This window comes from Muscardinus avellanarius (genome assembly GCF_963383645.1).
Source record: "Muscardinus avellanarius genome assembly, chromosome: X".
Lineage (NCBI taxonomy): Eukaryota > Metazoa > Chordata > Mammalia > Rodentia > Gliridae > Muscardinus > Muscardinus avellanarius.
The window spans coordinates 70,221,897-70,235,204 of record NC_137792.1 but is presented as its reverse complement, the minus strand read 5'-3'; the positions used below and the strand labels follow the sequence as shown (position 1 = coordinate 70,235,204).

The 13,308-nt window shown below is 40.7% G+C and overlaps 1 protein-coding gene across 1 annotated transcript in view; it reads right to left on the bottom strand.

Moving 5' to 3' along the window:
* Positions 1–13,308, bottom strand: part of ARHGEF6 (Rac/Cdc42 guanine nucleotide exchange factor 6) — a gene marked incomplete at both ends in the record, with an annotated part of 134,788 nt that overhangs the window by 98,703 nt on the left and 22,777 nt on the right. Inside the window, one exon of the mRNA XM_080719476.1 lies at positions 2,703–2,787. Within this exon, the coding sequence (XP_080575602.1) occupies positions 2,703–2,787 (85 nt within the window). The remainder of the gene's footprint in view (positions 1–2,702; positions 2,788–13,308) is intronic.

Sequence of the window (13,308 nt, the reverse complement as noted above, 5' to 3'; positions counted from 1 at the left end):
ATAGAGGTGCTTCGAAAAGAACTCAGAGAGAGCCAAAAAGAGATAACATGGAGAACAGAATCTCGCTCTTAGAAGATGAGCAATCCAAAATGAATGCATAGTTTCTAATCTAGAAAAGATATCCAACAGCAGGAATCTGACATTGAAGAAATATGGGCCCATCTTAAGAGAGCTAACCTAAGAATAATTGGAATAGAGGAGGGAAAAGAAAGTGATACCAAAGGGATCAACAATCTCTTCAAGGAAGTAAGAGCAGAAAATTTTCCAAATATAGAGCAAGAGGTTGATACACAGATCCAGGAAACTTATAGAACTCCCTTTAGACAGGATCCGAGAAGAGGATCCCCACGCCATATAATTGTCAAAATGACCAATGTGGAAGCCAAGCAGAGAATCTTAAAGGCAACAAAAACAAAGGGCCAAGTGACATTCAGAGGCAAACCAATTAGAATCACTCCAGACTTCCCAAACCAAGTCATGAGAGCCAGAAGGGCTTGGAGTAACATATTCCAAACTCTGAAAGAAAACAACTTCCAGCCAAAAATTTCCTATCCAGCAAAACTTTCTATAAAATTAGATGGAAAAATAAGAAGCTTCCATGACAAACAGAAACTGAAGGAATTTATGTCTTCAAAACCAGCGCTAGAGAAAATACTCAAAGAGATTAACTACAAAGAAGAAATAGGTAACACTCACCAGAACCAGAGAAACAAGAGTTTCCATCCAACAGACAACTAAGATTGGTTATCTGTGGAGATTCATTATTTATGTTAGTCTTTTACCTATCTCTAAATGGAGAAATCCCAGTACTGTACTCCCTGGGACTTGACCCAGTGGGGGAGGGACGGTGGCAGAGATGTCACACCATAGAACGTGCAACCTGGCACCCCCCACAGTCTAAAGAATCCTCTATCGACTCTCTGGGTCGGAGACTCTGTGATACAACCCAGTAAAGGAGTAGTGGGGTCTGAGATACTACTCACTCGAGATCCAGAACACCTTAAGTGAAGTCATAGTGACCCAAGGGAAGAAACCAGAGAAGGCACAAACTTCCTAAATCATGGGAAAGAGGAATAATACTGGAGCAATGAATGCCCACAACTCCACAACATCAGAACCCGATAAAACTGAAAATCAGAGATTTCTAGAAGATCAAATCAGGAAAATAACTGTAGAAATAATAGAGGTGCTTCGAAAAGAACTCAGAGAGAGCCAAAAAGAGATAAAGGATGCAATTAATGAAGTAAAGGCCTCAATTCAAAGCACAAACAACCGATTAGACCACATGGAGAACAGAATCTCGCTCTTAGAAGATGATCATTCCAAAAATGAACGCATAGTTTCTAATCTAGGAAAAAATATCCGACAGCAGGAATCTGATATTGAAGAAATATGGGCCCATTTTAAGAGAGCTAACCTAAGAATAATTGGAATAGAGGAGGGAAAAGAAAGTAAAACCAAAGGGATCAACAATCTCTTCAAGGAAGTAATAGAAAATTTTTCAAACATAGAGCAAGAGGTTGATACACATGTCCAGGAAACTTATAGAACTCCCTTTAGACAGGATCGGAGAAGAGGATCCCCACGCCACATAATTGTCAAAATGACCAATGTGGACGCCAAACAGAGAATCTTAAAGGCAACAAAAACAAAGTGCCAAGTGACATTCAGAGGCAAGCCAATTAGAATCACTCCAGACTTCCCAAACCAAGTCATGAGAGCCAGAAGGGCTTGGAGTAACATATTCCAAACTCTGAAAGAAAACAACTTCCAGCCAAAAATTTTCTACCCAGCAAAACTTTCCTTCATATTAGATGGAGAAATAAGAAGCTTCCATGACAAACAGAAACTGAAGGAATTTTTGTCTTCAAAACCAGCACTAGAGAAAATACTCAAAGAGATTAACTACAAAGAAGAAATAGGTAACACACACCAGAACCAGAGAAACAAGAGTTTCCATCCAACAGTCAACTAAGATTGGTTATCTGTGGAGATTCATTACTTATGTTAGTCTTTTACCTATCTCTAAATGGTATTGTTTGCCTTTATTGTTGCTAATTTTTAGGATTTCTAGTTGGAATATTAATATACCTTCAGATATAGCATTTGGAAATATTTTATCCCATTCTATTAGTAACTGTTAACTCTGTTTACATTGTCTTTGGATATACAATATTTTTTTTATTTTTTTAGGGAGTTTGTATACTCTTCTGTTGCCTGTGCCATTGAAATCATATCCAAGAAATCACTGCCAATTTCATTGTTGTGAGGTTTTATGACCCAGATTTTCTCCTAAAAGTTTATAGTCTTAAGATTTATATTTAGGTCTTTTATCTAGTTTGAGTTAATACTTGTATGTGGGATTAGGTAAGGGTCCAATTTTATTCTTTTCCATGTAATTATTATTTTTCAACAATATTTAGTTAAAAGATTATTATTTCCACCACCAAATCTTCGTGGAAACCTTGTCAAAAATAACTTGACAATATAGGGAAGAAGTTAGCTCTAGGCTTGTATTTAACTCCAATGGTCTATATATCTGCCTTTAGAACAGTACTACACTGTTTCAATTATTGTAGCTTTATATGGTTTGAAATCAGAAAATATACATCTTCTAGCTTTAAAAAAAAAAAAAAAAAGGTAATCAGATACACATAGATCCAAAAATGTCACCCAGCTCATAAATAACAAAGCTTACTTACCTTCTGTTGCTTTGTTGACTGCTACAAGAGTATTCAGAACCTTGGAAAAATTGACCCCTGAATAAAGGTCATCAGGATCAAATACCTACAAGCAAGGAATATTGAAACTATAAGACACTGGAAGTATTAACCTCAAAAAAAAACTGTGAAAAGGCCATTTCCACCAGCTCTCAGGAGAAAAAATGTAAAAGCTAAGGTGCAAACCTTTGTATACCATTGGGAGAAATGAGAGTGGCAGCTGAACTGCCTAATGACATGTGGCAGGCCAACAGTGAAGCAGTAATGGGAAATGAGAGCCAAGCTGAGAAGGCAGAACTCACCAGGAAATGCATAGTGCATACTCAGACCACTCTTCTGACCTGAACATGTAGATACTCTCAGCCCTGTTATCAGAAGCTCACATGCAGGGGTTATAGTTAGTACCTGTCACCTACAGAAGGTCCTCAACAGGCTACAAATAAGGAAATGCAGCCTATGTACGTATGCATTTTGGTATTAGGGATTGGACTCAAGGGCATGATACCTCTGAACTACACACTCAGCTCTTTTTATTTATTTTTATTTTGAAACAGTGTCTCACTAAATTGCTGAGCCTTGCCTCAAACCTGTGATCCCCCTGTCTCAGACTTCCAAGTACTGAGATTACAAACATACACCACCACATGCGCCCAGTTCCATTTGTTCTTTTTTAATCTGCATATTTTCTGGGAGTCATGTCAAGACAAATCTGTATCTTTGGTACATATTCTTGAAGGCTCATAATTTGTTTCTACTATCCATTATTTTCAGGTTTAAGAGCCAATCTAGATACATGCAAACGTGAGCCGACACAAGTCTGACTATTCTGGGAATCACAACTTTACCATTCATCTAATCCATGAATGGTTTGGATTCAAAGCTAAAATAACTGAAGAGCCCAATTACATCTAAAAATGAGACACTGACATATTTTTCATAGAAGGATAACATAAATATTACTAAAGAATTAAATGGCACTGCTGTTCAAGTATATTTTGGAATGCTACAATATAAAATGTGATGCTTTTCCAGGAATAACTTGGCAGGAGTTCTATTTTAGTTTGTCAAAGCCTGGGTGGACAAGATGCAATAGACTCTAGAACGAGTTTTGAGAACCCCAGAGGCTTCTAGACTTAGGGAATCCTCTTTGAAAACTGACCAATTAGGATAGCATCAATGACATCTATACCCAAAATGGTCAGAAAACAGAAACATCACTTGATTTTTAGCCTGTAATTATCAATGGAAGTATAAATACAAGCCTATGGATGTGTGTGTTCATTGGTGTGGGGGGAAGTGAGTGGAATTTAAAATAATAAGCAGAAGTAAATATTAGCAGAATAAGGAAGGCAAGCAAAGGCTAGGTTTAAAAAGAACTCCTTCTTTTGTTTTAGTTGTTCCTTATCCAGGTTAATTAACTGCCTATTCGTGGCAGCATTGGAATTATTCATTTGTACTAGTACTTGAGTGAATATGCAAACAAACGAAGTGATCAGAAAATGAAATGTGCATCAACAACAGTCATCATATGTGCTCGAGTGTAGCTGTCTGGACTGTACAGTTTCCTTCTGAGAAAAAACCCCAATATACTCAAGTTCATCCACAGACCCTGTTCTTCTCACTGCACAAGGAACAATACAAGAAGGAGTTTGAAGAGGCCACTAGGGACAAGTAGAGAAGGCGATGCCCATGTTATTTCAGAGTAGTTGGAAACTCAGATATAATAGCAATACCTGCCAATGCACCACAACTCTCCCAAGCCCCAAATTGAATAATGAAAATTCCACCCCACATTTTTTCCATGAATTTTAGGTTGGTACTATACAAAATGGAAATAGAATTTGAAGGGAAAACACCAGTTTCAGCCACTATCAGTCATTTTACCTTAGTAAAAATGAAGAGTATGAGATCAATTTAGAGATGATCATGTGCAGAAAGACTAAAGACACTGGTGCTCAAATGGAAGAAAGCAAGGGAGAATCCCTCAATGTGGCAAGATATAAAACAGGCAAAAGTAGGTTACAGGGCCAGGATTTGGCTCAATGACAAAGCACTTGCCTGGCATGTACTAACGCCTGAGTTCAATCCCCAGTACCAGAAAAGAAAAAAAAGCTAAGAACCCTCCCCCTAAAACAAACCCTTTGCCAGGCATGATGGTAGGGCATGACTGTAACCACAGTACTTTGGGAGGCTGAGACAGGAGGATTACAGGTTTAGAGCCAACTTCATCAATGTAGAGAGACCTCTCTCAAAACAAAAAATAAAATAGTTATTGAAGTGTGGCTTGGAGGTGAAACATCTCTGGGTTTAATCCCCAGTACCACAATACACATATAAAGTAGATTACAGTATAGACCACTTGTGTAGGACTAATGCCATTTATTTCTACATATAAAATAGAGAACCAGTACCTCTTTCTGTCTGCAAAGCACTAGAACCTGTTAAAAGTAAAGTAACTGCACATTTATGCTGCATGCAATTTTCCAGAGTCCTCAAAGTCACATCATGGGAGAGTCATGACGAAACTCATGTGAAAACCTCATGAACCTGTTGAGTGTCTCTGAATCCTAGATTAGCTAAACTTTGTTTATACCTATTTTGGTCTAGAAATAAGGCAGTTAATTTCAGCAGGCTCTGTGAAGGTCAGATGAGCAGCAGGATTCCCACCCTCCATTCATTTTACCACTACAGTGACGCAGACAAGAAAGAAAGAACTGCTTCTTAGATTACTGCTAGATGATTTCAGGGTACCACTCCTGCAACCAGATGAAGCAAGATTCAAATATAACAAAAACATTTACTCTGTTTTGGATAAGCAATAGGAGAAACAGGGATTAAAGTTCATTAACTCCTTTTTTTAAGTATTCGCACATAGCCAGCTGAAGGTCCAATTCTATATCAACAGATGAAATCAGACAAGACATTTAAGGTTTAAATGTGTCCCCACATTTATCCATTCTGGTTATCCACAATGACAGCACAAAACCTATTTTCTATCCACTAAACACCAGGTGTTAATTCCAAAATGTTGGGATCTGCCAGTATAAGTTTCAAAGAAGTCAATATTATTATGGCTTTACAAATAAGTCCTTTTGGTATAGGTCTCAGTTTTAACATTTATGCTATTTTATGGCACTTAAAAAAAAGATTCACATGAGTAAAAATTCCCCTAATCCTTTATTCCGTTCTCTCACTAAACTTATATCTACCATTACTGGTTACTGAGCTCCAACCATGTGCCTGGCACCAGGCTTGGAGATTACATATGTATTGCTATGATCAGAATGTTTTGAGTTCCCCCCAGAATTTCATATATGTTGAAACCTAATCTCCAAACTTATGGCATTTGGCAATGGGGCCCTTTGGAGATGGTTATGTCATGAGGGTACAGCCCTCATGAATGGGATTAGTGGCCTTAAAAAGGGACCCCAGATAGATGCTTTACCCTTTATACCATGTGAAGACTCAGTGAGCAAGCTCTCACTAGACAGTGAGCCTACTTGTGTCCAGATTTTGAAATCTTCAGCCTCCAGAACCATGAGAAATACATTTCTGTTGTTTACAAGGTAGCCAGCTTATGTTATTTTGTTATAGTAGCCAAAATGAGCTAAACTTTTTTTCATTGCATTTGATTCTCTCAGAAAGCCTTCAATATGGATATGATAACTTCCTATATTTCTTGAGAGAATTTCCTGTGAAGTCACTGAGCAATAAAGTGATGGAATCAATAAAAACACACAAGTAAGTGCTCTGAGGGGTTTTGTAGCTCTGCACGCACACTTAGTTTCAATGGAACACAGAAAGACATGGAAAAGCAATCAAAAATAAAGTCCTTGCTACTGTCAAGATAAGTAGTACCTGTACTGTTTGGAGCAAGTTGGTTAAAACCTCTGAAATGATGAACTCAGCTAATTGTAACAAAGAGAAAAATTAAAAAATTCCCATGTAATAAGATTGTCTCTAAAGAAATCTTGTCCGGTTCCTGTGCTATTCTTCCCATTTTGGGGGCATCTCTGACCCCGTCCACCCTTGGCTACATTTTCCAGAAGCAGAAAAGGTTACACAGTCTGTACTTTGTGAGATGCTAGTCCATCAGGGGTCCAGCCTATGGTTATGAGACCAAGCTAAGCAAAACTAAACAGGCCCAAGTTATGAGTCAATGCAGTGCTATTTATCTGCCAATGCCCTCGGCATCATGCTCTAACTGCTTGATTTAACCAGTCATAGCAGTTTAGCTACATCCTAGTTAAGAAAAGAAGCCATAACTTATTGTAGTCCAAAACTGGTGATGCCTTGAATGTTATTGTGTCTTTATTGATAACTAATCAACTTCCATTTAAAGTTATTTTAGAGCTTGGGATGATCATAATTGACTCTAGTGCTCAATGTTTCAATAATCCTATCAAATAAAACACAAGTGATTCAGCAGGACTACAGAGACATGTAACTTATGTTTTAAAAACAGATTCCAAATATTTAGGAATATTCTAGCTCTTCCTTGTTTTTCTTGCTCGTGTTGAACAAAATCTTAAATTAACTTAACTCATCTTGGATCTCATTCTCTAACTCTCACAGCTGAACACACTGCCTCTGCTAACCCCTGAACTTTGGAGGAAATGTTATTACATAGTGTGACAGAGCAAGCAAATCTGAGCTGCTTAGTCATACTGTACTGGGTCACACTGCTCCTGGCTCTGTGAACACAACCTGGGATGCTGCCACATAGCTCCTATGAAAAGCAGTCACAAAGTCAGCAACAAATAATGCTCTTAGCTCAGAAATTGGTCTCATTAGCTGCTGGTATTTCACTTACTAGAATATAGTGGATGGCATTTGTACCCTGCCTAGTTTTAAATAATAACTGTTCTTACAGATATGGAGCAAGCTTAAGAGAGCAAAGCCTGCACTCTACTCCACTTTTGTTTCCTCCATTTCTTTGCATTTTATCAATTTAGGAAACAAGATCAGGCTTGTGCTGGTAGCTACAGCATCCTGAGGTGCATTCAAAAAGAGCACTGTTGCTGGGCATGATGGCACACACTTGTAATCCTAGTACTTGGGAGGCTGAGACAGGAAGATTACAGGCTCACAGTCAGACTCAGATACTTATTAGGGCTGTCCTCAACTTAGAAAGACCCTGTTTCAAAAATAACATATGATAAATAGAGCTAGGGGTATAGCTCAGAGGTAAAATGCCCCTGGGTTCAATCCCCAGGACCGAAACACAAAACAAAAACAAACAACAGAAAAGAATACTGGTTTACAGCTCAGAAAACCTTGACTCCAGTCCTTCTTTGTTACTACTTGCCAGTTATAAAGGCTTTAGCAAGGCTACCTTGCTTTCCTGTGACTTTCCCTTCTGGAAATTGAAAGATGTCTTTGGCTAAAGGAGGGTAGTTGAGAGGCCTGATTGTCCATCCCATAAATAGGGGTTCTCTTTTATGTGTGTATTTGGTACTGGCGATTGAATCCAGGGGCATTCTATATCTGAGCTACACCCCCAGACCTATTTTTTATTCTATATTTTGATAGAGGGTCTGACAAAGTTGTGGAGGGCCTCACTAAGTACCTGAGGTTAGCGATGAACCTATGATCCTCCTATCTCAGCCTCCCAATTACTAGTATTACAAGTGGCACCACCACACCTGGCCTGAATAGGGGTTCTCAAAAGCAGCACCTTAGCTGGGTCTCCAGATCCTGTTCTTCAGTTCTCAGGGATCCTGAGAATGGACTTGGCACTCTAAACACCAATGCATAAATCAAAATGCCAGCTTCTTAATTTTTACTAAAATGAACTGCTAAGAGGACTAGGCATACTCATTTTGCGGTCAAAGCACACACACTCTCTCTCTGCATACAAAAATCTATAGGGTATGCCAAATTTTAATTAGAAATGGGTTGGGTAGTGCAAAATCAGAGCAAGACAGTCTGAGGTATTGCAAGCTAAGATCATTATTACCCCTTTATACATTTATTTTTCAAAATGTCATTTAAAAATGACATATGTAGCCAGACATGGTGGCACATGCTTGTAATCCCAGTGCTTGGGAGGCTGAGACACGAGTATTGCACAGGTTTGAAGCCAGCCTCGGCTACTTAGTGAGGCTCTCAGAAACTTATACCCTGTTTCCAAATAAAATATAAAATAGGTCTGGGAGTAAAGCCTGGAGGTAGAAAAGACTCTGGATTCCACTTCCAGTACCACAAAATAAATGACACATGTATAATTACTAGCTCTCTCTCTATCTCACTGTCCGTGCATAGTGACATTTAGATTTTGGTTTTAACTGCCCATGCTCTTTTTTTTTGTGATGGTACTGAGGGACCCAGGGGCTTTTCTACCTCCGGGCTATATTCCCAGAACTATTTTATATTTTATTTTGGAAACAGGGTGTCACTAAGTTGCTGAGAGCCTCACTAAGTAGCTGAGGCTGGCTTCTTTTTTTTGTGTGTTTGGTCCTGGGGATGGAACCCGGGAGCATTTGACCTCCAAGCTATACCCCCTGCCCTAGTTTTTTTATTCTTTCATTTGAAACTAGGTCTCACTGAGTTGCAGAGGGCCTCACTAAGTAGCTGAGGCTGTCCACGAACCGCGATCCTCCAGTCTCAGCCTCCCGAATGCTGGGATTACAAGCGTGCGCCACCACGCCCGGCTGAGGCTGGCTTTTAACCTGTGCAATCCTCCTGCCTCAGCCTTCCAAGCGCCAGGATTACAAGTGTGCACTACCATGCCCAGCTTGTCCTTGTTCTTTTGTCTCTCTGGATTTCTATAGTCAGTTTATGAAACTAATATAGGCTCTCACATGACTTGAATATCATGGAATTGAGATAGGAAGGTCATCTCCATAAATCTCCTATGAGAGGATTCAAGATCTGAGTTGCATCCCTCACTCTTCAGTTCACGATTCACATTCACCAAATCTACTTTCCAATGGCTACCCCACCATCACCATTCTCCATCTTGTGACATTCACTCCTTTAAAAGAAAGTCCGCTTTCTTCATCAAGGAGACTGATTTGCAGCTCTGTATTAAGTGTTCAGCAACGAAGGGAAGAAATAAGGAATGATATGGACATCTTGGTGGGAACAGTCACAGGACTAAAAAAGGAGAATGCAAGGCCAATGTAGTGATACGTGTCTGTATTCCCGGTACTTGAGAGGCTTGCGAAAGTATACAGGAAGATTATGGGTTCAGGCCAGCTTCAGCAACTTAATGAGACCCTGTTTCAAGATAAAAAGGTTTAGGGTTATTTATTTATTTATTTATTTATTTATTTATTTATTGTTTTTACAGTACTGGGGATGGAACCCAGGGGTATTCTACCTCCGAGCAACACCCTCAGCCCTATATTTTATTCTTTATTTTGAAACAAGGTCTCACTGAATTGTAAAAGGCCTCACTAAGTAATTGAGTCTGGCTTTGAACCTGTGTGATCCTCCTGTCTCAGCCTCCCTAATGCTGGAATTACAAGCGTGCGCCACCACGCCTGACAAGGCTTAGGGTTTAGCTCAGAGGTAGTACACTCCTGAGTTTAATTCCCAGTACCACTAAAAAAAAGGGAAGATAATGCAAAAATAAAAAAGAATAACTGGTTTGGGATGATCTCACCCAAAAACAGTAGGCATGAAGAAAAAGAAAAGATAAAATATCTTTTTGGTTGTATTTGCTATGCCAAGGATAGGAAGCAGGAGACCTAAAGACAGCTGCTTTCCAGCACGCCAGCCACTGTGGCTCTCCCCTGCCCCTCCTTCCATGATCTTGTCACCACAGCCTTAGCAGGAACCACACTGACAACCATTTTTTTGGGGGGGAGGGGTAATGGGGTACCTGGAAGCCCTTCTACCTCTGGGCTATACTCCCAGACCTATTTTTATATTTTTATTTGGAAACAGGATCTCTTAAGCCAGTGCGGCTGGCTTCGAACCTGTGTGATCCTCCTGTCCCTGCCTCCCAAGCGCGGGCATTACAAGCATGCGCCACCAGGACCGGCTGAAGACCAGTTTTAAAAGGTGGGGGGGGCGGGTGGATGATGCCTCAGCTGCTGAAGCATCTGTATGCTGGACCTGAGAGTGTTCTCTCACACTCCCACCCTCATTCCTTTAACGAAAGGAACTTCCCAGGGTTCCAATTTGGAATCCGGAATGCAGTTTCCCAGAAAAATGGCATCACACCTGCCAGTCTGTCTCTGTTGGTTCTATAGTTTAGTCACATTAAGTATTAAAGAGGCTGTTGCAGGGCAGCCAAAAGACACAATCACCATGGAGAACCTGTTTCTATGGGGAAATGTTTTCTGTATTCCTAACAGTAACTCACAAATAAATGTTTGGAAAAGAAACCATTTTTATACTGAAGAGGGCCCAGATGTGTGTTCTCAAATTGACATTCAATATCCTTGAGGCTTTTTTCTTGTCCCTTCATATAAAAGATGGACAAATACCCTAGGCACCCAGAGTGCTATTTATTTTCAAAACTCTCCACAATATTATAACCAAGGTAAACATATGGAGACAATGAGGATACTCTCAGAAATGTCAATAGTTGATGGTAACTGCCTATTTAAAAGTCTAGGCCAATAGGGAGGAGCTCATCTGTGAAGAGAAAGTCCCCTCTGGTCCTTCTTTCCTAGAAACTTCTGATGATTTAGGGTTGGAGCCCTAGAACCTAGCAGAAGCAAACACTTCATTACAAATTCCAGACACAGTAGAGACACCTGATAAATGAGTTCTCCAGAAAGATCCCCACAGGAGAGTCGGGAATCATGAACAAAGGAGCTGTGGCAGGTCGCTTTAAAAGGCAGCTTGCCTGGGGTGATAATGCATGCCTATAACACAGCTACTTGGGAGGCTGAAACAGAAGGCTCACAGGTTCAAGGCCAGTATTAGCAACTTTGTGAGACTCTCAGAAACCTAGCAAAACCCTGCTTTCAAACAAAAAAATAAGGGCTGAGGGTATATCTCAGAGGTTAAATTTCCCTGGGTTCAATCTCCAGTACCTACAAAAAAAAAAAAAAAAAAAAAAAAAAACCAGCAACTTCTTTGGTACTTTTCATTAAGTCCTCCACTGACCTACCTTTGCATTTCTTTCTTCTGAATAGCTCAAGCCTTCTGTGATGCTGCACACTTAATGATCCACCAGCATAACAATCTTTACTTATTCTGTGAGTTTTAGGATGAGTCCTGGATTGCCAATTAGAACATGGCTTCGTTGCAGGCCAAATATACCTGCAACCCTAGCCCAATATTCAACATATGCGAGATACTTGACAAATAATTATTCCCTGGTTGATTGACAGGATGCTCTGTTAGAGAGACATACATATAGATTATGCTTAGAATGTATGCTGCAAGGCATCAGTGTAAGAAAATTTTTTCACAATTGTATTCACTCTAGACGAGTGCCTATCAAACCGTAGGAGATCAATAGGTATTAGATTAATTAATGAAAGTTTAAATGCTCTTCCCATTAGATAATAATTGAAGAAACAGCATTGTCAGAAGTAAAATAAACTCAAAAAGAATTAACACTTAGAAAAGAAAAAATCGATCTCCATGCAACTATCTGGAAAACATGTTACAGAGAATGAGATCTACCTGTTACCTATCTGCAAAATTAAGCCCTATATGACCATAACATGTCCATGTATGGGCAGGTCCACATTGCTAGCCTGATAGGGGTTATTTATATATATTATTGGTGCATTGTAGTCATACATCACAATGGAATACAAGACTTGTGAGGATATACAAGTACACATCATCCAATTAGCCTTTATCCAATCCCCATCCCATTCCCTCCCCCTCCCTCGATCCCATGCTTAATTGGTGGTTAACTTTAATACATTTGTTTACATACATCATGAGTTTTAAAGAGATTCCATCCTCTGCCATCCCATCCCCTCTGAGTGGTCACCTTAATTGTTCCTCTATAAGGCCCTTTCTTCAACTAGATCTCCTCCTATTACCTATTTTTTCCTAGTTTTTGCATATTAGGGAAAGCATCTGGTTTTTTATTTTCTGTGATATTTCTCTGTGTATACCACATTTCAAGTTCCGATCCCACTCTTGACAGCACTGGCACTGGCCTGGCCACCCAGCAGACTCTGATCCTGTCTTCGCTGGCTCCAGCACAAGCCTTGCCTCATGGCAGGCACCGATCCTGGCCTTGCTGGCCCAGGCAGCGACCTCACCCCTCAGCTGGCTCCAATCCTGGCCTCAGAGGCCCCAGCACTGGCCTTGCCTTACGGCAGACTCCAACCTCAGCCTCGCTGGCCCCGACACTGGCCTAACCCCTCGGCAGGCTCCGATCCCAGCCTCAGAGGCCCCAGCACCGACCATGCCTGACAGCGGGCTCAATTCCTGGCCTTACTGGTCCCGGCACCAGCCTCACCCCTCGGCAGGCTCTGATCCCAGCCCCGGAGGCCCCAGAACGGGCCTTGCCTCATGCCGGGCCCCGATCCTGGCCTCACTGGCCCCGGCACCAGCCTCATTCCTCAGCAGGCTCCAATCCCGGCCACAGAGGCCCCAGCACCAGCCTTGCCTCATGGCAGGCTCCGATCCCAGCCTTGCTGGCCCCGGCACCGGCCTAACC